The 25,765-nt window shown below is 40.3% G+C and overlaps 1 protein-coding gene across 2 annotated transcripts in view; it reads left to right on the top strand.

The window, feature by feature from the left end:
- The window catches only part of FMN2 (formin 2), a gene marked incomplete at both ends in the record, with an annotated part of 296,940 nt that overhangs the window by 229,383 nt on the left and 41,792 nt on the right, over positions 1 to 25,765 (top strand). For both annotated transcript variants that reach the window (XM_080698425.1, XM_080698424.1), the window contains one exon: positions 5,715 to 5,766. In XM_080698425.1, the coding sequence (XP_080554551.1) occupies positions 5,715 to 5,766 (52 nt within the window). The remainder of the gene's footprint in view (positions 1 to 5,714; positions 5,767 to 25,765) is intronic.

Raw genomic sequence — 25,765 nt, 5'->3', positions numbered from 1 at the left:
TGGAACCCTTCTCCAGGCTACACTTCCAGACCTTTTTTATATTTTTATTTGGAAACAGGGTCTCTTAAGCCAGCAAGGCTGGCTTCGAACCTGTGCGATCCTCCTGTCTCCACCTCCCAAGCGCGGGGATTATAAGCGTGTACCACCATGCCTGGCTAACCTTCAGTATTAACTCAGTGGTAGTTAGGAGACTAGGTTACACTGTGATACTTCAGAGATCCTGGCTTACTTCCTCCCAGAAGTATTCTGCACCATTTGTTTTATTGTCTTAAGGACATTTTCAGCACAAAGGATGGGGTGCATTGAGACTTAGCCATCTAAGGAAAGATATTCTGATAGTCATATTCTGACATGTATAAACTATCTAAATTTACTCAACATTTCATTCGTTGTCAAAAGGAGGAGTGTCTCAACAGTCACAAAACCAACACAATATATCTGCAGTTAAATGACAGCTCTAAATGACTCAGAGAAAAGGCAGTACATTGGTCTAGAAAATAACCCATACTGGCTGCACTTAAAAGCAGCCAAAATGCACATTCATAGCTAATTATAAACAAAAACTAGTTAACACTTTAAATAAAAGGAAAATAGCAAAAAGATTTAGAGCCTAGACAAGCAGATGAAAGGGTTCTGAGTCGCCTCCCATCTGATACTACTCAAATGCAACTCTGTCTCCAATTACCTGGGAACATGTGGTATTCCCTCATGAAAGCTCAGGATCAGAAAGGGCGTCCCTTCCGTGCCTCTGCTTACTCAACAGTCCTTTGGAGTAAGTTCAGCAGAAATAGTTCACATTGCAAAGGGGCCTGGGGCCAGACAGTGACTGCAGACTCTAATAACAGGGTCAAAATAGTAACTTAATAGGACAGTACCCACCAGGAAATATTTGTGGGGGACAGACGTTTGGGGAGGAAGGATTAGTGCTGTGGGAGGACCACTGAATGCCAGCCTTCTGAGACAGGACCAGAAAAACACTACTCTAACCAGTCACCTGTTTCGTGACAGAAGATCATCCAAGCCAGTGGTCTCTTTGGTAGAGTCTAACCTAAAGAATAATCATATACCCTAGTCCTGAAATCAATAAATAGATGGAAAGAAAAATAACCAAGGCTACCTCCTGAAGAGTTCTTGGGGTTGTATTTTTTTAAGGTTCCAACCATAAGTTTTCTCTGCCCTAAATTTCAGATATTTGGCCCTTGAGAGTTTTGGAGAAAAGGGTAATAGTTGCACTGTACTGATTGATATCTAAGGTTCCCTTTGCCTGGGAGAAACGGCAATTGACTGATTAACTCTGTAGGGTCTATTTCTCAACACAGCGCTAGGTCTATTAAGTCACTGACCTCTGGAGATTGTCTTTACAAACCACTTTGTACTTTGCTTTTTTCTTACGCTGTACCCACCCCGTTCTTTCCTTTCAGCATCAGTACAGCATTGATTGCTTTATTTCATTATCTTGATTCCCACTCAATACTAAGTCTGTTTTCAGAACAGAATGTTAGAACTTTTTTTGGCAGAGGATCTCAGGCATCAAAATATAAAGGGATGCCATGTATGTTTGGGATTAAAAGACCAGCTTTCAAGGTGCGTTCCAATTCTTTTTAAATCACTTTATCATTTAGATTTCAGAAAGTTCTTCCTAAACCTATCAAAAGTATTATCTTCTCCCTCATAACAATTTTGCTTATTGTCATGCCTTTAGAAAATCTAAGATGCCATTAGCCTCTGCTTATCTATGGTCATTGGCAGTTCTCTCTGTTAGACCTATAAAAACAGGTATGAGACGGGTGTGGTGGCGCACACTTGTAATCCCCGCGCTTGGGAGGCGGAGACAAGAGGATCGTGCAGGTTCAAAGCCAGACGCGCTGGCTTAAGAGACCCTGTTTCCAAATAAAAATATAAAAAATAGGTCTGGGAGTGTAGCCCAGAGGTAGAAGGGTTTCCAGGAACCCCAGTACCACTAAATAAATAAATAAATAAATAAATAAATAAATAAATTAATTAATTAAATAAATAAATAAATAAATAAATAGCAGGTATGAACACAAAGTAAGTAGAAAGAAAGAAAAAGAAAAGGTATCGGGTACATCTTAGAGTTATTCCCATTTATTGTGAAGATCTTAGCCATAATTTTTCTGTTCTCTTATAAAGAGGCACCTTTGAGACAAGAGGATGAAGTGTTCAAGGCTAGACACAGCAAGGTAATATGACTTTTTCACCAACCTAGTGAGACTGTATTTCAAAATACAAAGGGCTGGGGGTATAGCTCAGAGGAAGAATGCTCCTGGGTTCCATCCGCAGTATTACAGAAAATAAACATTAAAGTAAAAAATAAATAAAGAGGTACTTTTATTAAAGCAACTGGATTCTTTAAAGAAGAATTTAAAAAATGAGATTTGTGGTGCTCCTAAAATAAAAGGCTTTTCACATTTTGGCAGGTATACATCCCTCTCCCTTTTAGAAAAGTGACATGGAAATGAGTGAAAGGGGATAGGAAGAGGGTCAGAGCACACCAGGTGATTGATAGATCATCTTATTGGATCATCTGCACACCCAAAATCTTTGCACCATTGTTCACAATAGCCAAGAAATGGAAGCAACCAACTAATGAATGGATTAAAAAATGTGGTGCAAATACAGATGCAGTCCATACACACACTGAGCTGTTACACAGAACAGTGGATTCTTACCAGTTGGGACAGCAATGGAGAAGTGATGTTCTCATGTTCAGTGAAGTGAGCCAGGCACAGAAACACCAGTACTGCAGATCCCACTCCTGTGTGGAACTGAAAAAAGTTGGCCTCCTAGAAGGTAAAAGGAGAAGGGGCCACCAGAGGCTGCAGAGAGCAACATGGTGTTTTGGTTTGGTGCGCAGGTCTAGTTTTATGCTTTATCCCTTCTACTACATTGAGTTAAAGTAGAATTTTCTTTTTTATTCTTTCCATGCACTAAAGCAAGCTGTTTTTGCTGCACATTCAGAGGAAATTATGATGAACAGTGAATTTTTTATTCCACTTGTCACAACTCAAGGGCTTATGCTTTTTGAAAAGCTACAAGGATATGCTTTATCTGTGTATAATGTTGAAACATAAAAGTTGACTTAAATATAATTATGTTTTATATGACTTAAATAATTATAGTAGCTATGAGTCCAAATTTTTCAAAACACATGTATTTATCAAGTCTCTACTGATTATTGGAGGCACTATGCTAAGTATTTTGTACATGTTAGCAAATTAATCTGTTTGCCAAAGGCCACAGAGCTTAATTTAGTGGAAGAATCAGGACTAAGAGTCAAATCTCTGGCATATCATTCTCGTCTGTTTTAAGTTTCATTAATCACATTTACTTGAAGATGTTAAAGTATCCCAGAAATTATTTTTTCCAGCTTCAGTCTAAATCTTTACATTTTATAAAGAAAAAAATGACCTTCCAGAAAGTGGTATGTGTTGTTTTTGTTGTCCCTCAGACTTTATAAGGTTCTAGAATCAAATCATCTTTTATGCTAGGCAGCCCAGAATAGATGTTTGTAAGACAGTCAGTATATTCATACCAAAACTGCTGGAGCCTGCCGGCAAGAGTAGGGGTTCTGAAGTGAGGCGTGAGGATGAAGAGTTTTTAACCCTAACGTGGGGGAGCCGCCAGTCTACTATCTTTACTGGTCGACCCCTGTTTGTGGGTCAATATTTCCTATGGGTCGACGACTATGCCTGGGTCAGTATTCTCTATTGCGCGGACACTCCTGGCCAACACAGCTTCCGGGTCAGTCTTGTCTTTATTGCACAAAACCCCGACTTTGTTTTTCCAGAGGTATTTATACACAGCTACAGGTCAATCAACATTCTCGTGCTACCACTACCAGAATACAATAAAGACCAATACAAAACACACATTACAGATAGGCCTATCAGTACCCTCATGTCATCACCACCTGATCCTCTCTCAGACCTCTTTGAACTTTCCATAACCCCAAACCTTGTTGACTCTGGGTGAAAGACAGTCAGCTGAGCCAGAGACACCAATCTAGGGGAAGGCCTTAATGGCTCCCAACACGAAACCTTTTAAAACTAAAATCATGGAACATGTATTCTGTGTTTTAATATGGCTAGTGATTGACCTATACATTTACATAAGCAATCTGAAGTACAAAAAGGGAAAGGGATCAGAAAGGAAGGAAGGGATGGTGAGAGAGAAGGAAGGAGGAAGGAGGAGGAGAGAAAGGGAGGGAAGAAGGGAAGGAGGGGGGATTCCACTGCTGGCTCAGTTGAGTCTTGTTATGACAGTCCTGGCACAGAGTGACAGCTGTCACTTAGTTACAGCTTTGTAGACACTGTACAGGCCTTCAGGAAAACACAGTCCTGAATATGTAAAACATTAACCATCTCAGACTGTACTCTTGTGTTTGAAGCAGAGATAGGAGACAGACAGTTCTCAAGGGACAGTGAACTTTGTGCACAGTTCTAGTTTGTTAAAATCAACATTCTTTATTGCATTTGGTCTTCCAATATCTCGAAATGGCCATAAGCGTGACCCAGAGGAGAATGATTATAAAAAGATGACTTCTTCATTGACTGGTTCCAAGGTTTTTAATAGATTTGTACGATACCTTTATTGGTGCACTGTAATTGTACACTGTAGAGAAGCTCAAGGTGACACGGCACTTGGATTCCCTCCAGATCCCACCTTGCTTGCCCTTCTCCTTCCTCTGTACACTGTGAGCTTGGTAGTGACCCTTCATATGTGGGTACAGCATTATTGGAACGGTTTCTTTCCTCAGTTTTCCCCTTTACTCTCCCCCTTTTACCCTCCCACTTCCTTTCTCTTATCCCCTTACACTATTCTATTGACTTTTTTGCTTTTTGGCCGATAGCTTGGTAATTTTCAAACTGTGGGTCTCCATCTAGGAAATTAATTTAGTAGGACACAACTAATGTTTTAAAACCTAACATAATAAACTGAATACATTTAGAGAAGACTGCTTAAAATAACAGTATCTTCAGTTTTTATACCAAACATATGTGTGTGGAAGGGAGGAGGAGGGTAAGGGTGGTTGTGGAGTAATATGGCAATCCCTAGAATGCTTACTTATCAAAAAATTTGAAAGTCACCACCATACTTATTTTATATGATCAAGTTCCTATGTGATTTTAATCAATTTGAAGTATTTAATATTTTCAAATTTGATTTTTTAGTATCAGGCTACCATTTTTTATTTTCTGACAAAAATTGTGGCAAATAAGTGTGTATATTATGATGTCCCCCTTCAGAAGAGATCCTGATGTGTTCCCTGTGATTTGGTACCAAAAACATGATGACTGAGTCTAGGACTCTCAGCTTAGCTGAAGATGGCCACATGCCATTTCTATATAGCCTTTTGACTTGGTATTTGCATCTTTGCTTGAGAGAAATATTTTCAACTGGTTGTTGGCATCAAAATCCTGACACATTTGATGTAATTATGAAATTTGTGTTCTCTAAGGTTACTGTAATGGATGTAAAGAAATTGAAAACTTTGGTTTTGTAATATATCTTATCTGTGTCAATATAGTAGTAGCAACTTAAAATTAGTTATAATCTTTTAAATTATATGACACTCATAGATTTAAAATGAATTTTGTTTGGAGTTTGTTAGAATTAATTAAAATAAATTTCATACTATTTTGACCATTTTCTGCATATCTATCTCACACCTTTTTATTTTCTTACATTTTCAGCTAAAATTGACCAAGAAGCAGAGGAGACATCGCTGACAGAAACTCATAAGTGGTGAGAAGTTGCTTCCTTTGAATGTAATATTCCTCCTAAGAACAGGCTTATGGAGTGCTTAGTGTACAGCATCTTAAGAAACCAATCCACTGATTCTCATTTTCAAAGCATACAACAAAAAGAAATCTAGTCTGTAATTCCACAGTGGATTTCTGAATTTTTTTTTGTCACTCTGGATGGCATATAATTTTAAGTACCAAATGATTGTGAATAGCTTAACACCTTCTCTTTCAAACTAGATTTAAGACTATGGAAATACAAGACAGAAAAAACAGTTAAAGATTGAAGGGCTTGATGAAAGAAAAATGCTAAAGTTACATATTGAAAAGTTACTTCCTGAGAGGAAGCCAGGAGCTTCCCTGCAGCACATCTTCCCTTCCAGAGTGAAGATTTTCAGTCTGGATGAGCTTAGGAAATTATCTCAAGACTCCCTGCTTCTCTGCTCAGCTCTCTCTTCTCCTTTATTTCCCTATCTGCCAGGGCTCTCCAGAACAAAAGAGAGAGAAAGAGAGACAGACAGAGACAGAGAAACAGACAGAGAGAGGTTTATTTTCAGCAGTTAGCAAGTCTATCATTAGCATTAGTCAGCAGGCAGACAGGCCAGCAAGTCAGTGGGACTTGGTGCTGCAGTCTAGATTCTGAACACGGCCCCACAGAATTCCTGCCACTTGGAGTTTCAGTCTAAGGCTTCAGCTAATTGGATAAAGCCAACCCATGTTATAAAGGAGAGTCTTTTTTTTTAAGTCTATTGATTTCCATGTATTCATGTCTAAAAATTGTCTTCACAACAGCTAGACTGGTGTTTGACCCCAAACTGGGTATCATGACCTAGCCCGGTTGGTACATAACATTAACAGTCATACTTTCTAAAGAGAATCTGATTACTCTTGAGGGGAAAAAATTGAAGTCCTTTATCATTACTTTATTAAGCAAGAGCCTTATAGTCTATGAACACATACTTAGTAGTTCTCAAGTTGAAGTACTATCTGAGGCAAATTGTTAAAACTAAATTGGCCAATTTTTATGGAAAGCAAAACCTGAGGTCAAAACCTTAAATTATAAGTGAGATTATAGTTAGTTGCATGAAAAAAGTACTGGCTAATGACACAGTTGTTGCTAAAAGAGCCATCTTTTATCAGTAAACAAGTAACTCTGAAACTGAGAAATGAAAATGAGAATAGTGGATCATATGAAGCTCTTGACATTCTCCCTCAAAATATGAAGAAATTCCATTTGCTCAGCAGTCCCATGTAACCAGGAGAATGTTCAACAGTAGTTGTCTGTGGGAAGGTGGGATAACCTGGCCCTATGCCTCTCACAAATGATAGCTCTCTGACTCCAGGCCAGTTTTGTGACCTTCAGCTAATAACATGCACTCTATATTCAATAAGAGGATTCAATGAGATGACTCTAGGACCTGGTAAGTGACCGATTGATGGTAACTGCTCTGTTATTTTCACATCATTATCGTAATCAGCACTGACAAAGTTTGGCGGTAGAAATAGAAAACGGAGTCAGCGTGTAGACTCCATCCATGGGGTTATTTTGTTCCTCTCACTGTCTTTATTGAATCCAGTGCTGGGCTGCCTGGCACAGCTCTGGGGCATAGATTTTGGCATCAGACCTGTATTTGGCATCCTCATCAAACTTCTGCCATTGTAGCTCCGAGGACTTACCTTGACTTCTGAATCCATGTCCTTATCTATAAAGAAAAGGGAAGCAGCGCCTCCATTATAAATGTGGCAATCAATTAGCAGTAAGTCAGTTAAATGCGTTGTGTATGGTGCTATCAGAGAGGTTTTCCAGAATTTCCTTCCCTTGTATTTTCCACAAGACCTGAGCTTGATAGACAAACTTCCGGAATGAACTCTTCTCAATAAAGAACCATTAAAGTAGAGAAAATTGTATGTGTCACTTAACATTTCTAGAAATTGCTCTAAGGGCATAGAGCAAGGGAAAGGACATTCACTCAAGATCTACTGATCTTCAGTCAAAACAGTCTGAGATTATGGCATCTCAGCCACATCTCATTCTTTCCACAGAGCAGGAACTTGTTCAAGGATGCAGGGCAAGGTGTTGACCTCCCTGCATTTGCATTTAGCAGTGATGCCAGGCTCAGGTCCTCACTCACTGCCGTGTCTATCAGAGGAAGACTCATAGTCGCAGATAAGCACAGAACATCTGAGATCCCTTAGCTTTGCTGCCTTGAGTCTCTTCTTGCCCCTTCTCTCCATATTGGGATTCTCCACAAGAACAGAGCTACATTGATGTGTCTGCATCTCTAGTCTTAGGGAACTGCAGTGAGAACTCAGGTGTAGGCAGGTGTGATCAAGCACAAAGGAGACCCAACTAGTGAGGCAAAAGCTCTTACACTGTATGTAGGAGACCAAGAATACTGGACCCTAATGGTCCTGCCCCTGCTGACTGCACAGACACTCTGCTGGCAGGGAGCATCTCTGGGAGAAGAGACCCACTGACCCAGCCTCGTTCCTGCTCTGTTGCAGGGACATAAAAGACCTGCTCTAGCAGGTCTGTAGCTCTGCCTGAGAGAATTGGTTTTATTTGGAACAAAAGGAGAGTCCCATACCTAAGGGCTCAATCACAAACTGTGGAGGTACTCATAGAAAGGGATTAAGAAGGCTCTTGTAGTTTCACTTTGCAGCAGCAACAAGCCAAGCCCCGGACAGTCAAAAGCTTTACAGAGAGAGCCAGGAAAGGAGGTTCAGAAGACTGCACAGCATCCCAGGCTGCACCCACCATGACATCAGGAGGGGGTGGAGTCACTTGGAAACACTCTCTAGGATCTGCACGTCCACCAGTACATGTCATGAGCCTCTTTGGCACTGGGGACTTTTGCACAACTTCTGACCAACCACTGGCCAACTACTCACCAACCACTGGCCAAACAATCATTTATTCTGACCCAGGAGTAACTCCTAGGAAGCCAGGCCTACAGATAAAATCACATAGTACATTCTTACCTGCAGTCTACCTACCATCAGAAAATGAGCATGCCAGTCTCAGCTGATTCAAGTGCTGGGATTGGGCCTGTTAGCAGGCAGAAGAGTGGCTGCCTGCAGCTAGGCATGGTGGTGCATACCTGTAATCTCAGTACTTCGGAGACTGGGACAGGAGAATTATACAGGTTCAAAGCCAACCTCAGCAACTTAGTGAAACTCTCAGCAACTTGGCAAAACCTTATTTCAAAATAAAGAATGAAAGCCAGGCATGGTGGCACATGTTTGTAATCCCAGTCCTTGGGAGGCCGAGACAGGTGGATCAAGGTTTGCAGCCAACCTCAGCTACTTAGTTACTTCTGTAACTTAATGCGATCTTGTTTCAAAGTAAAGAATAAAAAATAGGGCTGGGTGTGTAGCTCAGAGGTAGAATGCCCTGGGTTCCATCCCTAGTACTAAACAAACAAGCAAACAAACAAACAAAATAAAAAATGAAAGGGGGTGGCTGGAGATGTAACTCAGAGGTGGAATGCCTCTGGTTTCAATCCCCAGTTTAAAAAAAAAAAAAAAATGTCTACCCACTGTGCTGGGGCCTTTCACCTGCAGGACTGGCCTTGGAAGGAATGAAAAACTTGGGCCCAGATCTAGAATCCCAGATCTCCTTCCTAGCTGTGAGGCCTTGGCTGCTTGATATACCACCCGCCCCAAACAGGGACTAATCAAGTCTGATCTCTATAAGCAAATTTAGGTTGATGGCACCCCTCTTTGTGCTTGAATCGTCCCCAAATCCCTTTTCCCCTTCAGACCCTACCAAACTAGGAATAAAGCACACTCAACACTTACTGAGATATCCAAATATTTCAGTTGCTTCAGTGAGGCCCTGAGGGAGAGGAGAGCCAGGAATATGTATTTATTCAGAAACACAGTTTCTCAGTCTTCCTGCCTTTTGTTTTTATAATTGGTTACTTTTATGTGCATCATGTTATCATAAGTCGATGGAACTCACTTAGGAGGTAAGATGGTATCTAAACAGACTGATGTTACTTGGTCTGATTGTGTAAGTACCCCCAAAGTTGATCTCTGGTTCTGGCCCTCCATTAGCCATTGACAGGAAATATACAGGGGCATTTCATTGGTATGGATAGATGAAAAGCCTCCTCATCTAGAGATTGTCTGGGAAAGCTTTTTTTTTTTTTTTTTAATCTCATTGATGCTGTTAATGCTTAAGAATGTTTACATCTGTGGCAAGGCACCCAGGGACAAATTGGTGACAAATTTGTGTGGTTTGGTATTTTGAAATTCCTGAGTGTCATTTACAGATTGCTGAGTTAGGCCCCCAGATGCATTAGGGATCGAAGAATGATCATATTGGGACTAGACAGCCTTTTCTGGACCAAAAGAGAGTTTTTCCAAAGTTTAAAGGCAATTTAGTATTCCATGTGAAAGAAGACAGAATTGTACCTTAATATAGAAAAAAAAAGTCTCAGCTCTTGGTACATTTAAAATAAAAAAGGTGGACTTTTTTTCAAGAAAAAAATTAGAATGTTTTTATAAGACAATATTATGTGTTTTCAGATCATTTTTAAGACTTCATGACTAAATAAAACTACGCCAATGAAACAATGGTTAGTATACGTTTTAAAGCAATTCAGACCTTTTCTTGTATTCCATTTGTTAGCATAATAATTTTATATGCTAATTCTGATCGTTTATTCATGCATTTTTCTATTAATTTAAAAAGTGGAACTTTGAGCTTCTATTTCTCATGGACAGAAATATATAGCTCTTCAATAAATACTTTGACTGAACTTGTCAATTTTCCCAGAAAGTAAGGCAGATGGGCAGATGAGCCTTGAGCCTTATCCAAAACTCAAATGCAAATCGGATGAATGTATTTGAATCAGGCAAGCCAAAAACTATCATATTGCACTACAAGACAGATTCCAGCGGAATGTTGTGAAGATGGGCTATGCTCCCACTGTATGTGTTTATTTCAGCTTCTGCTTTTATTTTATTTTTAATTAGCACACACGGCTTTCTTCAGTTGTGGAAAAGTATCACTAGACTAAATATGGTTGTTTTTATATTCCCACAGAACTCAATATCCATGTCAGCTCACAGGCAGAGAATGCAGAAATTTTGGATTTAGCCAGGCATGGTGGCGCATGCTTGTAATCCCAGCATTTGGGAGGCTGAGACCAGAGGATTGCAGTTCACAGACATCCTCAGCTATGTAGTGAGACCCTCTGCAACTTAGTGAGACCCTGTTTCAAAATAAAAATAAAAAATAGAGCAGGGCAGCCGGGCGTGGTGGCGCACGCTTGTAATCCCCGCGCTTGGGAGGCTGAGACAGGAGGATCGCGCAGGTTCGAAGCTAGCCCCGCACGCTGGCTTAGGAGACCCTGTTTCCAAATAAAAATGCAAAAATAGGTTTGGGAGTGTAGCCCGGAGGTAGAAGGGCTTCCAGGAACCCCAGTACCACCAAAAAAAAAAAAATAGAGCAGGGCATGTAGCCCAAAGGTCAAATGCCCCTGGGTTCCATCCCCAGACCCACACACAGAAAAAGAAATTTTGGATTTATCTAATAAATAGTTATTCCTTTATATTTAAATGCAAAGAATAGAGACTGAAAATTATAAAATTGACTGAACCATACTCTAAAATCTTTACTGACTTATAAATTATGGCTAATTTCAAATTTTTTCTTTGAATTTTTTTAGTAATTTTTTAAAATTCACAGGTAAAAACCATATCTTAGGGTAAAATTGACTTTTGTTTTTGTTTGGTCCTGGGGTTTGAATCCAGGGTATTCCACCTCTGAGCTACACCCTCAGCCCTATTTTATTTTTATTGTGAAACAGGGTCCTACTAAGTTGCTGAGGGCCTCACTAAGTTTCTGAGGCTGGCTACAAACCTGAGATCTCCCGTCTCAGCCTCCCAAGTACTGGGGTTAGAGGTGTGTGCCTTCATGCCAGGCCGAAATGGATACTTTAGATAAAAGAATGGGTTTTAGAAACACAGTTTATTCTAGCTAAGTTTACTTCTGGCATCAATAAACCTGATAGAAAAGACTGAAAGTAAAATATGAATTTCATTGCAACTACCATCTTAGATGAGTCTCCCTTGTCAATTAACTTAGGCGACATTCTAGACAAAGGTAATCAGTATGACAACGGTGTCGTTCTTGCTATAATACCATCTGTGAGTAACAGCCAAGTAGTGTAATATAGACCACTCTCGTTGTTCTAGAGGATTATTTTTCTAGGAAATCTCTGACTTTTATTTCAGGTTCAAACATTTGTTTTGAAGTTAATTGTGTTTTTCAATAGGACATATATATGCTACTGAAATTTTTACGTAAAGCTGATTTAAAAACATGTTTTCAAAATAAAAGTCTTTTTATCCCTTCCAGGAGATAAAAGCAACTAGAAATATTGGCTCTAACTAACCTATCTTTCCCCACAACATGCCTGGTGCTAGGGATTGAACCCAGGTCCTCACACACAGTATGTATGCACTTTGCTGGATATCCCTCCAGCCCCTGAAACGAATCATCTAATCATGCCATAAAACAGTAACTTTGTTGAATAGAGAAGCAGTTGGTACAATCATACAGAAGCAATTCATTCATCTTTTTTATGTTACCCTTATGTGATAAGGGTCTGACTATATAGTCTACAACATACTTAATGTATTTCATAAGGTCTTTTTTTTTTAAACTCTAAAAGTACCCTAGGTTCCCTCTTCTCTCCCATTTCACTTAAATATTAACAAAGGCAATGGGAAATTATCAGTAACCAAAGGCAAGAAATAGGAAGGGAAGAAAGCACATTTGTGAAAGAACTTTAAGTCTCACATTTTAAAACAGAAGTACCATTCCTGCATGTAATATTGCTGGAGTGATATTTTATGAAAGCCAAGATTGCATAACAAATGAGTTGAAATGGAAAATTCATCTTTCTTGAAAAAGGAAAGGAAAGGAAAGGAAAGGAAAGGAAAGGAAAGGAAGGAAGGAAGGAAGGAAGGAAGGAAGGAAGGAAGGAAGAAAGAAAGAAAGAAAGAAAGAAAGAAAGAAAGATGGTTCCAATGGTTTCATATAGTGTGCAACTGTGCTTTAGTTATGGGAGAGAAAATATGTGACCAGCTCTGAACTGATGCACACGTACTTTATCATGTTTAGTGACATTTAGAGTGTCAGTTTGTAAAGTGTTTATCCAAGGAATGGACTTCTGGCACATGGATAAAATGAAAAGTGAAATGTTTAGTTCATAATAGGCATATTTTCCAAAATCTTTCTGAGTAACTATTTGGAGATGAATAGAAAGACTACAGGTCTTTGTTTATCTGGCTCATGCTGGCAGACCCTGCAGGCTCCAGCCTGGTATTAAAAACTGAAGTGACCTGGAATGTCTTCCCCAAAACCCCAAACAATGACGTCATTCCCGTAACAATATTGATAAAGGAAAGTAAGGTTGGAGTTCGTTATTTCCCAATTTGGATTTCTTAGTTAACTACTCTGGATTCTGGCAAAAGATTTACTGTCTGAGGCCCATCAGCACTCAGCCTCCTATCTCCTAGGACTGGTGGTAGAAATCTCTAGTTCATGCATTTGCCTTTGGGGCTATGTGGTAAAATTTAAGTACCATACTTTTTTTTGTACAAATGGGTTTTCTTCTGTGGCTATATTATCTAAATTTTTATAAAACCCTTTGACCCTCCTCAGTGTGTGACTCCATGTTACCCTTTGCAGATTTGTTCACCTTCATTAGTTATAAAATGAACATCTCATGTGGTAGTCTCTCCTGAAGTGTTTCTTGTTTGTTAGCTTTGGTGTATTCTGAAGCCAAGGACCTTGCTTTGGATAATGTCAGGATGTTTGCTTCTAGTTTGGCTTGATAGTAGTTTTGGTTAACAATTAGAAGGGGAAATGCATCAAAAAAATCCTGCCCTTTTAAAAAGTTTCATTTTAAAATGGAAACTTTCCTATTAAATAGGGTCAAGAAGATCTCTTCTACTCCATTATTCAAAACCATATTTGTATCTGGAGTAAACTAAACTGTCTCTAGAATCTCTAATATGCCCAAACTAGGAAACACAAAGGATACCAGTGGGACTCCAGATAATGGAGGGGAAATACTAGCTAAGTTTGAATGGAAAGATAGGAGAGGAGGAAGGCTGATCTTGATTAATGAGGATCTACACCTGAACGTGTGTAAAATTATGAATAAGACATGGTTAGCCTGGACAACCATTGGTGGGAGGGGGGAAGGGAAAACGGGGGCGGGGGGAGAGGGCACCAAATATAGTTTAAATGTATACTATTTATGTTCAATAAAAAAATTATAGCAAAAATAAATAAATAAATAAATAAATGGGAAAAAACATATTTGTATCTGGAGTAAACTAAACTATCTCTAGAATCTTCATTCTTCTCCAAATTGATAGAGGTTAGAACATTATATATATATATTTATATATTTATATTATATAATTATATATATAATTAAACTGGGGATTCTACTTACTGTGTTCTTGAAGGCGTGGGGTAGAGAGAGGGTGATATACAAAACAGGGCTGCACTATTTTGACTACTGTTTGCATTATTAAAGAATAGAAAGTAGAATGGGTAAAAATTCATCATTGAAGGTATCAAGTGTATTTAGCTGTACAAACATAACTGAAGTCCACGAGGGTATACAACTTGAGGAAATATGCTACTAACTCAGTAGATAACCCAGAAACACTAGTTAAATAAAAGTAGTCTAACAAAATAGTCTATGATAGCTCTCAGAGGAAGAAAAAGATTTCTCTTCGCACTGAAAACATGAATGAGTGAAAAAGTTACAGGTGTTTTTCTCTGGATCTGCATTTCATCTGCTAGATTGGAAATTTTCTTTAAAAATATATTATTAGAAGCCAGGCGTGATGGCGCACGCTTGTAATCCCAGCATTTAGGAAATTGAGACAGGAGGATTGTGGTTCATAGACAGCCTCAGCTACAACTCAGTGAGACCCTATTGCAAAATAAAGAATAAAAAATAGGACTGGTGGTGTAGCTCAGAGGTTGAATGCCCCTGGGTTCCATTCCCAGTGCCTCAAATAAATAAATAAATAAATACATAAATAAATAAATAAATACATAAATACATAAATAGACTAATTTGATTTCAGGACACAAAAACCCTGGTTCACATACACCACAGGGCATTTCTCAGAGGCCTCCAGAATCCAAAGCAAAGGCAGGCAACTTCAAAAGGGGCGGGAGGGGCAGATGCAGCAGAGTCCCTTGGTGGCAAGTCTGTGTTCCTGTGGTTAAGACTCAGCCCTGAGAACAGTGTCGGAATCTATTTTATCTTTCGTTGTTGTTGTTGTTGTTGTTGTTGTTGTTGTTATTTTTAATTGTTGGACTTTGGAGAAGTTATTGAAACCCTCTGTACCTCCACTTTCTCATTTCTAAAATAAGGATAGTGGAGTAGTACTTGGCACACAGAAAGCACGATATAATCACTTGATGGCATTTTTCCTTCTCAGCATTTAGCACGTTGACTTGGCCCTCATGACTCAAGTTGTATTTTCCTAGACAAATGATTGTAAATTCTTGAAAGGGCGGACCTGATTGATCCTGGACAGGGGACAGCTCGTGAAATGTGCTGGCCACCCCAGCCTGGCACTGGTGAGGCAAGTTTCTAAAGTCAATGTAAGGGGGAAAAATGGCACAGTAGTGCTCTTGGTTGAAAGGACAAGTGGAAGAATAGGGCCCATGGATTTAACTGTCCTGAAAAGTGGTGAGTTGATGGAAATACTGGGTGACATTTTATGAGCTGATTTTTTTTTCATTGTGAGAACCTTTACATCATAATATTCTTGTATCATTTCCTTTTATGTTATCTATTATTATAATATTAAAGATGGATAGACTTTAAAAGTAGCATGAAGCCAGGCGTGGTGGCACACACCTGCAATCCCAGTACTTGGGAGACTAAGACAGGAGGAGATTGCAGGTTCAAGGCCAGCCTCAGCTACGTAGTGAAACTCTGTTTTCAAAATAAAGAATAAAAAATAGGGATTGGGGTATAACTCGGAGGTAGAATGTCCTTGAGTTTAATCCCCAGTACTGCAAAAATTTTAAAAAGCATGAAGAAATTTTGAAAGGTAATACAGCTGTGGACTTGAAGCAGTAGAAACACTAGCTAGTGTTTACCTTGCAGGCTGCACATCAGCATCAGAGGAGAATCACAAGCCTTTCAGCACTGCAGAGGTCAGGCAGGGAGCTAAGGAGGAAGACAGCTGTGAACTTGGGGTCTATAGCAGGCTTACTAATAGTTTCAGGTTTTGTTTCTTTCATCTGTTATAAGAATTCATTTGTGATTGTGTACAAATTTTATTTAACATAGTGGCTAGAGCAGTAGAATAGAGCGAGTATGGTGTTTCTTAGAGAAGATGCTGTCCTCTGCTTTCAAACAACTGTTTTGTTAAAGGCCCAAAGTTTCCTAAATCTCTTCTCTTGATTCCTTCTCCCCAAACAACACCCGGCAGCTGGGTGAGACCAGGGTCACACTTGCGTTCCTGGTCACAGAGTCGCCTGAGGAGAAACCTTAGCATATTTGCAATGAAAATATATGTAATCCCTCTGGTGATACTGTGGCGCAGAAACTTGCATCTATACTGATCTTTTGAAAGAAAAGGGTTATTACTGGCACACAGAACCCAAGATTACTGTGAATCGATGTAGCTTTTGCATACTACTCCCAGAAGACTGCCAAACCCTGTTGTATATTATTTAACCCACTAAAACAGTTCCCAGAGTGGGGCTTATATAACAATGTTATGAAAATATATCCTTGCAGAATAATTTATAAAGACATTTTTGTTTGTTTTCAGTAGTAGTCTTTATATAAACTTATCAGAAATAAGAACTAGAAAATGATTGTTTCTACTATTCAAACTCTGAATCAGAGTGTTTGTATCACCAAAAGAAAACAAAATAAAGCAGGTTTTTTTGAAGGTCCTCAGATCCTCCAGTATTGTCTTTGAAAAGAAAATAGTGTCTTGTAGGTTGACATACATGTTTTTAAAAATCTAAAAATTAGAAGGACCTTCTCTTTTATCCTTTTGAATATAAAATGTAGATCTTATTTATTTCAAAACTCATGCAACTTTTCTTTCTCTCTTTAGTTACATCTCATATGTTCCTGGTTAGAGGGGATATATTCGAAACCTCTCTATTTTCTTTGAAATATGTGTTTTATCACCTCTGCTATTTAAGTAGCTAAGCCATGTTCTCAAATGTAAGCTCACAGAATTTCAACCTCACTTAAAAAGCAACCTCTTAGGAACTATATTTACATAGGACATTTTACATGTTCATACTGTTACAAGTGCTTTTCATTCATAATACTATAGGAAATGTTAAATTCAGGGCTTTGGATTTTTTTGTTTACTGTTTGTTTTTGTTTGTTTTACCCTATGCTGGGATCCATCCAGGTGCCTTATATGTACTAGACAAGGGCTAGATCTCTAGCTCTAAAACTTTATTTTAAAGCTTGGAATATTTAAATGTCTAATGTTAAGTAGTTGGAGGCTGAGGGACCTCTTCCCTGTCCTCCCTCATAACACACACACACACACACACACACACACACAGTCATTCAGCATTGTAATATTTGGGTAACCCACACACACACACACACACACACACACAGAGTCATTCAGCATTGTAATATTTGGGTAACCCCCTCAAGTCATTTTCCATTGTAGTATTATAATAGACATAACCAACTAATAAGGAAAATAAGTAGTAAAATGTTAAATAATAAACAGTGTTTTCATTGGTTTGTTAAATCCACAGTGAATAAATATTATATTGAATTAGATAATAACATGTTTCCATAACTTATTATGTAATTCAGGGCAAAATGTACTAGAAATGTGAGGAAATATATATTTAAGTGATTTTTATATTCAAATGTTTAAAAAGTTAGTATCTATAAATAGCCCACTTTACTGCCATTTAGACTGAAGAAAGCCACTAATATTCAAAACTTGATATTCAAATGCTATTTCATTGAGTATCTGTTTAGCCATTGTCTGTTAACTTTGGCAACAGTAAACAGGATTTTTGTTTTCTCTTTCTTACTCCTGCCCCATCCCATTTTCTCTTCTTCATTCTTCAATGTGTTTGTATTACGACGTTTGGTTAGAAAGGTGGTTGGGAGATACATAATATTTTCAGACATGCAATTCCTCAATTCTTTCCACATAATGGATGGCTTATCCAGTTCAGAGAATCCAACTTGACAGCTATTTCCCCTCAGAACATTGAAGGCATTGCTTCCTTGTCTTCTGTCTCCAGTATTGCTTTTAAGAAGTTTGCCAACATTCTTATGAACAGTCTCTTTTGTGTTTCCTGCTTTTTTTCTCTCCTCTTGGAAGCACTTGGGGCTCTCTCTGCTCCTGGTGTGAAAGTACATGTCTTGAAGCTGGGGATGAGCATGGGCCTCTTTATTGACTCTACTAGAAGGCTTTTTCACTTTGGAATTTCATTTTCTTCTGCTCTAGGGTTAGTTTAGAATGATCCTCAGGTTTCTAATGTGAATGACTAAGGCAGTGTTTCTAAAACAAAAGGAGATAAGATGTTTGAGCTGTGGATATATAATCCTGTAGACATGTGAGTTTCAGGTCCATGTTCAAATATGAAGCTCAGGGCTGTGTCAGGGCAGCCGACTGGGGTCTGTATGTCATCATTATAAACAGAAGCAGAAATTAGAGGATGTATGAGATGAGCCAAGGAGATGGGATCCATAAGTCATCAGCAGTCCAAGGCTAAGTTGCTTTTGCAGGGAAAGGATCAGAGCAGAGAGAGAAGTCAGCTCAAAACAAACAGAAACATTGGGTGAGTGGTGGTACAGAGGTCTGGGAAAAGCCAGGATGGTGGAACAGTGCAAGAATTACTATGCCCTACATAGCTAAGGACTGAATGTTTGTCTGATTAGTAATGAGAAGAAACGCATGCACTCCAATCAGAAATTGTTTTATGTGAATTTTTTGTCCAATCTAAATCACTGAGTCAGAAGCCATACTGTGGTAAACTGAAGAGAATAGGGGAGTAAAAGTTTGAGAGTAAGCTATGTTTATCAGGGGTTTGAAGGAGAGGAGGATAGAGACAGGCTTGAACACAGAGGGAGATGTGGGATCTTTTTTTAAAAATCATTTTTGGTTGTTGAGCGTGAAGATGTAGGTATGTTAAATACAATACCTAAAAAGAGAACCTTAGTACAGACATTTTAGCCTAGACGTGTAAACTATAAACAACTAACTATTGTAATCACAAAACTCAAGAAAATGATGAGCTCTTGTTACTGGAAATGAGAATCATGGAAGGAATCTGGTAAGCAGAAGGGATATCAGGAACCTTAGAAAAGGTGTGGCACCATCACAAAGAAGCAGTGTTCCCGACAGGCACTAGAAGTAGGGAGTCTCCCTTTCTTGATTCCCTGAATTTGGTAGGTGAGGGCCAAGAAAATGTCAGGCTTCAGGTAAAAAAATTGTGAGTAACTGCTTTTGTCTAGTGGAAGGCATATTCTTATTAAGAAGTAGCAAACTTTTCAGAAAAAGGAACCAAAGGGCTTAAGAGTAGTATTAGTAGAGCTGGTTTGTGGTGATGATGTCCCAGAACTCCATTCCAGGGGACACAGCTATGAGGAGGAGAGTTGGGCTTGGAAGGGATGGTGCCTCGGAAGACAGGCATGCTTATCAGTGAGAGAGACAGGGCTGAGCCCTCTAAGAGTAGCAACGGGACATTGTGCAGTTCAGCTCCTGCAACTTGGCCTCTGAGATAAGGCAGCCTTGACTGGCCTGGTAGGGCTAACAGAGACCCTGCATTTGCACTGAGAGAAGGGCCTGCTTCCTCTGAGTGAGGATAAATGGGAAAAGATGAAGACTAGAGGGATGTCTTCAGGCTGGACAGTAGCACACAAGAGGATTTTTAGAGTTACCCACCAACTTGTGTTACCTAATCATGGCATCTCCTTGGTGACATTATATATTTTTAGGAATCATAGGAGATAGTCCCTGGAGACATAATCTAGAAGTGGAATAATTTCCCTTCATGTTACAAACTGCATTTGTGTCTTCAAAACCTTGAGGATGTCCAAGAACCCAGTTAGCCTGCAGAAATCTCTGTGGTAGCGCTCGCATTCTACCTGGACAGCTGCCGCTGGGCTCCTTGCTCAGGTATTTCTCCCAGTCTGGCAGAGCTATGTGCCTTTCCACATGCCAGGAATAGCTTACACATATTGCTGGGCTAGAAGAACAAAGATTTAGCCAAGCACCGAAAGTACAGTTTTAAGTGCCAAATATTATTTGATTGTTACTATTTTCTTTTTCCAGCCTCACCTCCCTGCATTGACTTCAGGGTAAAATTTAGGCTTTTGTGGGTTTGGTTGTGATAAGACCTGCTACTTGACAAAGAAGCTTTGTTATGTACCTATAATTGTTAATGTCACAGAAACTAAGATGATATTTTCTATACTTGGTGGGTCTACATCTAAGGTGAAGGGCAAGAGCATTTTGGAGACTGTAGCCAACTGGCTCCCACAGGATTCTTCTAATGAATGACTAGGGTGCCTTGGTGCCCATTTTCAGGTGAGGAAATGAGAGATAAATTTTTGCCCCTAGCACATTATTTCTCCAGAATCAGGAATGTGGTAGCAGTTGCCAAGAAAGAATTTTTTAAAAGTTGAATGTTATATGAGTAGGAGTCTATTGTGCAATCCCAGGATTCAAGTCTGACATTTTAAAGCCAAAAAGAATGGAAGACTGGTGTTTATAAGAGATGTTTTGTTGCTATTTAATTCTGCCAAATCATAGTCTGTCCTTTATTTCTTATGTTCTTCATATTACTTTCATACAGTGTAAGAACAAAACTAGCAATATATGTTAACTTACTCTGTACATTGTACGGCAGGATATAAATTGGAGACGCTCATGTTGGTGTTAGTTTCAGGTCTATGTCATATTGTGGCCATTTCTGTAAGTGAAAATTCAAGCAGACTAAAGTAACAAGCCAGTGTTTGTATGCTCATAAAAGTCCATTACTTTGACTTCTTATAGGGAAGGATTTATATCTAGAATAGTAATAAAGATGTTTAGGGAGGATGCTGGAGTTGGTGCCCAGGGTTTTCTGCGTGCCAAGCACACACTCTACTAATGAGTTAACTACCAGCCCCACAGGTGGTAAAGACTTTTAAGACTATTGAGAAATCAATTATATATGGAAAGAACTTGATTGTATATATACATCTTTCTGAAAATTGTACCTGAAAATAAATGTCTGGCATTAGAACTGTTGTTGTGTTGCTGAGAAGTAGCCACAGAACTTCCACAGTCCTGTTCAGGAAGCACCCTCTTTGAGAAACAGCTGGGAAATGGGAATGCCAAAGGTTCCCCTGACCTGGGATACCTGTCCTACATGTGAAGTGATACCAACAGTATCCAGTGAACTGAGCCCTGCACTGCATGTGTGAGGGTCATACTGCGAGCTCCTTGGAAAGCTTCTAAAGAGAGCATGAGCGCAGTTCCGAGTTGGGGATGAGTGCATGCTTAAGAGCAGGCCTGCCATATGCAAGGCGGGGCAGACAGCCTTCACTGAGGGGTGATATGGGTAAGGACGTGATGCTTTCTCCAGAGCTGCAGAGTTATTAAAACACATCCCTGTCCTCTGAATACTGCCAGGTCTAAACCGGCACGAAGTGCTGACCTGTCCTGTGGCTTCCTCTTCCCCTAAACTGCTCTAGCTTGGTGCCTTTCTGGGCCTCCCTGCGTATCTCCTGGCCCTCCACTTCTCTGCCCCTGCTCCCTTTCTAGCCCCAGGCTCACACAGTAAATCTAGTAGACTAACACTTCTTTATCAGCTTTCTTTTCTCTGGTCTATATTTTCTAGACTTTGATTCTTCCTGGGCTATTTTAGTTTAGACATTTTTTTTGTAAATAGCATTTATCTGAATTTTTATTTTACTATCCAGTCTGATGGATGTTCTTTAATGATATTGTGAATGTATTGTGGCTGTTGATATATTTGCATTTATATGCTGAAGTGTTTGGCTTTTTCTCTACTGTATCTTGCTAGGTGAAAAGGTTTTTCTTACTCTTCCTTTTTGCTGGATTGATTGGACTTCGTAAAATTTTCATTTCTAGCATTTTAGTGATTACCCTTAAAACACATTTTCTAACAAAGACTACAGTCACTATTGATTTTATTTCTCTTCCTAGCCAATATAAGAGATGCCTTGTCCTAATTCCCAAGTTATCTCAAGTCTTAGTCACCAGCTTATGCTTGAAAGTCAATGATCATTCAAGAATTAAAACGTCATTAAATTAATAACTATATTTAATGAGGATCTCTTTTTACTGTTATTTCTAGACTTCTTTAAACATTCTTCTGTAGTTCCATAGGTTTTCAGTTAGGACATTTTTTGGTGCAGGAGCTAGATTAAAAAAAAAAAAAAAAAAAAAAAAAAAGCGTGTCTTTAAATTTCCAAAAGAAGGGATTGGGGGTTATCTTTTTTCTCCTTTCTTAATTTCATAAAATTTACATCAAAGAAGATAACTGCAGGTGAGTAATTCCTTGCCCTGTTTAGACTTGTTCTGCAGCCCAGAGGATGGCTGGTATGTATAAGTTGTACCAGTCATTCTAGAACACAGTGTGCCTCTGTTAGATATACTGTTCTATGTTAGATTACTATTTTTAACTGACTCAATAAAATTGTTTAAATATTCTGTATCTTTCTTGGTTATTTTGTCTGCTATTATCTGTTACTTTCCAAGAATGTAAAGACATACATACATGGTAAATAAATCACTTTCTCCTAATAGTTCTGACACTTTTGCTCTGTGTATTTTTCCAGTGTTTTCATTTTATATTTCCAAATATAGAGCTGTTCCATCCATCTTCTCGGTGAACTGAATCTCATTTTCAGTGCTTTCTCTTTACTGGTACTGTTTTGCCTAAATCTCTTCTTTACCTGCTTTCTGTAGGAGCACACAGCAGCTCTTTTTGGTGGTGTTTGTTGCATACATTTACAGCTTTACTGTCAGCTCTTTTTCAGTTCCCATGGGTGTTACTCCTTCTGCCTGAGCGTGTGAGTCCTTATCACATACTCAGGCAGGGGTGACCAGCAGCTGTGAGCTGTACTTCAGCCAGGATCCCATTACCTCCTGACCCCAAAAGGCCCTCACATGGGTAGGAGTGTCCAGGATGAAGCTGTGGGTCTCTGGACATCCATATTTGCTTAGACTCCCTGTCCCATATTCCTCAAAATGTCTGGGGACTTCCCTTCTTCTGGTGTGTATCTCCTGGGCAGTAGCTGCAGAAATCTTCGGGGAAGGCCCAGGGGACTCACTAGAGTGTGTCTTTGTGCACAGGAACTCAACCCCTGCTCTGGATTCTGACCTGAGATGGGCTTGGTGCTGGGAACCAGCAACAGAGTCATGTGTTTTGAGGGGAGCAGCCCCCAGGCCTCTGCTCTTGCCTTTCTTGGCCCGTGCCCATGCTGAGCAGGGCACTGATGTGCTTGCAGGGCACCATGCTCTGTCAGCCTCTCTACCACTGCAGGTCAACCTGTCAGCTGCACTTATTCTCTGTCAGTTACCATGTTGATTGTGGCTCCCAGGCTCTGATCAGAGCTGCCCTCTTGGCACCTGCTCTTTCAGGGTCCTGTTGTCCCAGGGGACTTTAATGAGCCCAACTCTGGGACCTCCCGGCCTACATGTAGGCAGGAGATCCCTGCTCTGTTCATGACGGTGCCCCTTCCTACTGCATTCCCAATGGCCTGAGGAAGGTCTGGGTGGGCCACTGAGAGCCCCATTGAAGAACTCTTCCTCAGTTTCCTGGACTAATAACAAATTTGGACATAGCTACTTCTCTTGGCTTCTTGCCCTTTCCACTTCCCCCTGCCCAGGCATCTCTGCTACTCTGGGTGTCCATCACTTACTCCAGGCCTGCGAGAGAAGAGCTGCTCCCCGCACCCTTTCACTCTGCTCCTGGGGGGCAGAATCTCTTCCTTTCCTCCTCAGCCCCAGCACTTTCCTCACTGTTTTTTGGTGGCAGCTCACCTGCAATCCTGTCCTGGCAGCTGAGAAGAGGGCCGGGCAGCTTCTGTATGGCTGCTTTGCTTTCCAAAGAAGCACCTCCTGGCACAGGAGCAGTGCTCACTCTTCTCAGGAAGAGAGGGCCACCTTCATGACTCTTCAGAGCCTCAAGGATGTGTATGAGTGTCCATTTGGATGACTGTCCTTGTATCAGGATTTGAGATTTTCTCAACTGCATCACTATCTTAATTCAGCAAACCTCTTTTTGCACATCTACAGGTCTCTGTAACTCCTAAGTATTGGATGTATTGTCGTTGATCAGCTACTTCTGTCTGTTCCCTGCAGGAGGTAATTGCCTGTTTCTAAGCCAAGGAGGCCCTTGGGCAGCTCCCATTGCTTATTAATGCCCTGGACATCTCCTTATCCCTCTGCAGGGTGTAGCTGCAACTTGGCTGTAGTCAGCCAACTCCACCATCCCTGCGGCTCTGTTCTTAGCCTATTCTTGGCAGCCTGGTTCATTACGCATGCAAGGACATTCCTGCACCAGCATGCTTTCTCAGGTTAGCTCCCATGGTGTCCTTAGCAGTGGCAGGGACACCCATACCAGTGCCCCACAGACCCCTTGGAACAGTGCAAGGAAAATCCATCCCACTGCCTGTTTTCTCAGACTACCTGTGGGCTGCTGCTTAGCTCAGGTTCTCCAAGAAGCAAGTGCCCAGACTAGATATAGTGGAAAACCAGGAAGAAGGCCAGAGGAAGCTGGGACAGCTGTGGGTCCCACCTCCAGGGGGAGAGGAAAGAAGTCTAGGTAGGAAAGGCTCAGCCCAAAATGTGGTTGTAGGGAAGCCTCTGCAAAGCCAGTCACAAGCCCTTGAGCCAAAGCCACTTGTGTGACAGGCTGTGTCTCCTGTAATTGCCCCCACGTCGGTGCCCTGCTGTGCCAGAGCACATCAGCTAGGGAATCGGCCCAAGGTTTTATTTTCCCTGAAGTTAGCAGTCTGGGCGATCTGAATGGTTAGTACTCATGTTGCCTTAGAAATAATACTGCTTATTTTATTTTTAGCAGGTACCTTTAAGGTAACATTAACGTACTCAGATGTAGCAAGTATCTTTTTTTTTTTTTAATATGGACATCTATAGCTGGGCATGGTAGTGCATGCCTATAATTTCAGTACTTGGGAGGCTGAGACAGGAGGATTGCAGGTTTGATACCAACCACAGCAACTTAGTGAGAACTTTATCAACCTAATGAGACCCTATTTCAAATTTTAAAAAATTTGAGGTAGAATGCCCCTGGGTTTAATCACCAGCACCAGAAAAACAAAAACCAAACAAACAAGAAAACCAATCTGGACATCCAAATGTTCCACCTCCACTGGTGTAAAGACAGTCCTTCTTCGTGGGGGCCTTTGCTGTGCTGTCTCAGGTCACTGGCGTGTCTGTGAGCCTGTCTCTGCGTTCTTGTTTTATGCCACTGGCCTGTGGCTGTTCTGCCAGCACCTTGCCCTCTCCCTCCATCACCGTAGCTTTGTTTCCAGGAAGTCTGGTGCCGCAGTAGCACCCTGAAGCATGGTGTTGGCTCCTCCTGGGCACTCGCTTTTCCATGTAAGCCTGGGAATCACCTAACTTGTTAGAAATTAGACGGGGGTGGCTTCAAATCTGTAGACCAAGCCAAAGGTACTGCAGCCTTGATGATGCTGGGATTCCTGTGGACATATATTCTCTCTCTCTCTCTCTCTCTCTCTCTCTCTCTCTTTCTTTCACTCTGTTCATTTAGTTCTTTGATTTCTTTTGTCAGAGTTTGTGTATATTTCATTCGATTTATACCTTATTTCATTTTCTGGTTCCATTGTAAAGTATATAATTTTAAAATACCTATTTGCCAGCCTTGAACTCTAGGATGAGTGTTCAAGTCACCAGAACTACACTTGTGCACCAGTGTGCCCAGCCTGTAT

Source organism: Muscardinus avellanarius (assembly GCF_963383645.1).
Source record: "Muscardinus avellanarius genome assembly, chromosome: 7".
Lineage (NCBI taxonomy): Eukaryota > Metazoa > Chordata > Mammalia > Rodentia > Gliridae > Muscardinus > Muscardinus avellanarius.
The sequence above is the reverse complement of the archived record's forward strand: the minus strand, read 5'-3'. Positions and strand labels throughout refer to the sequence as shown.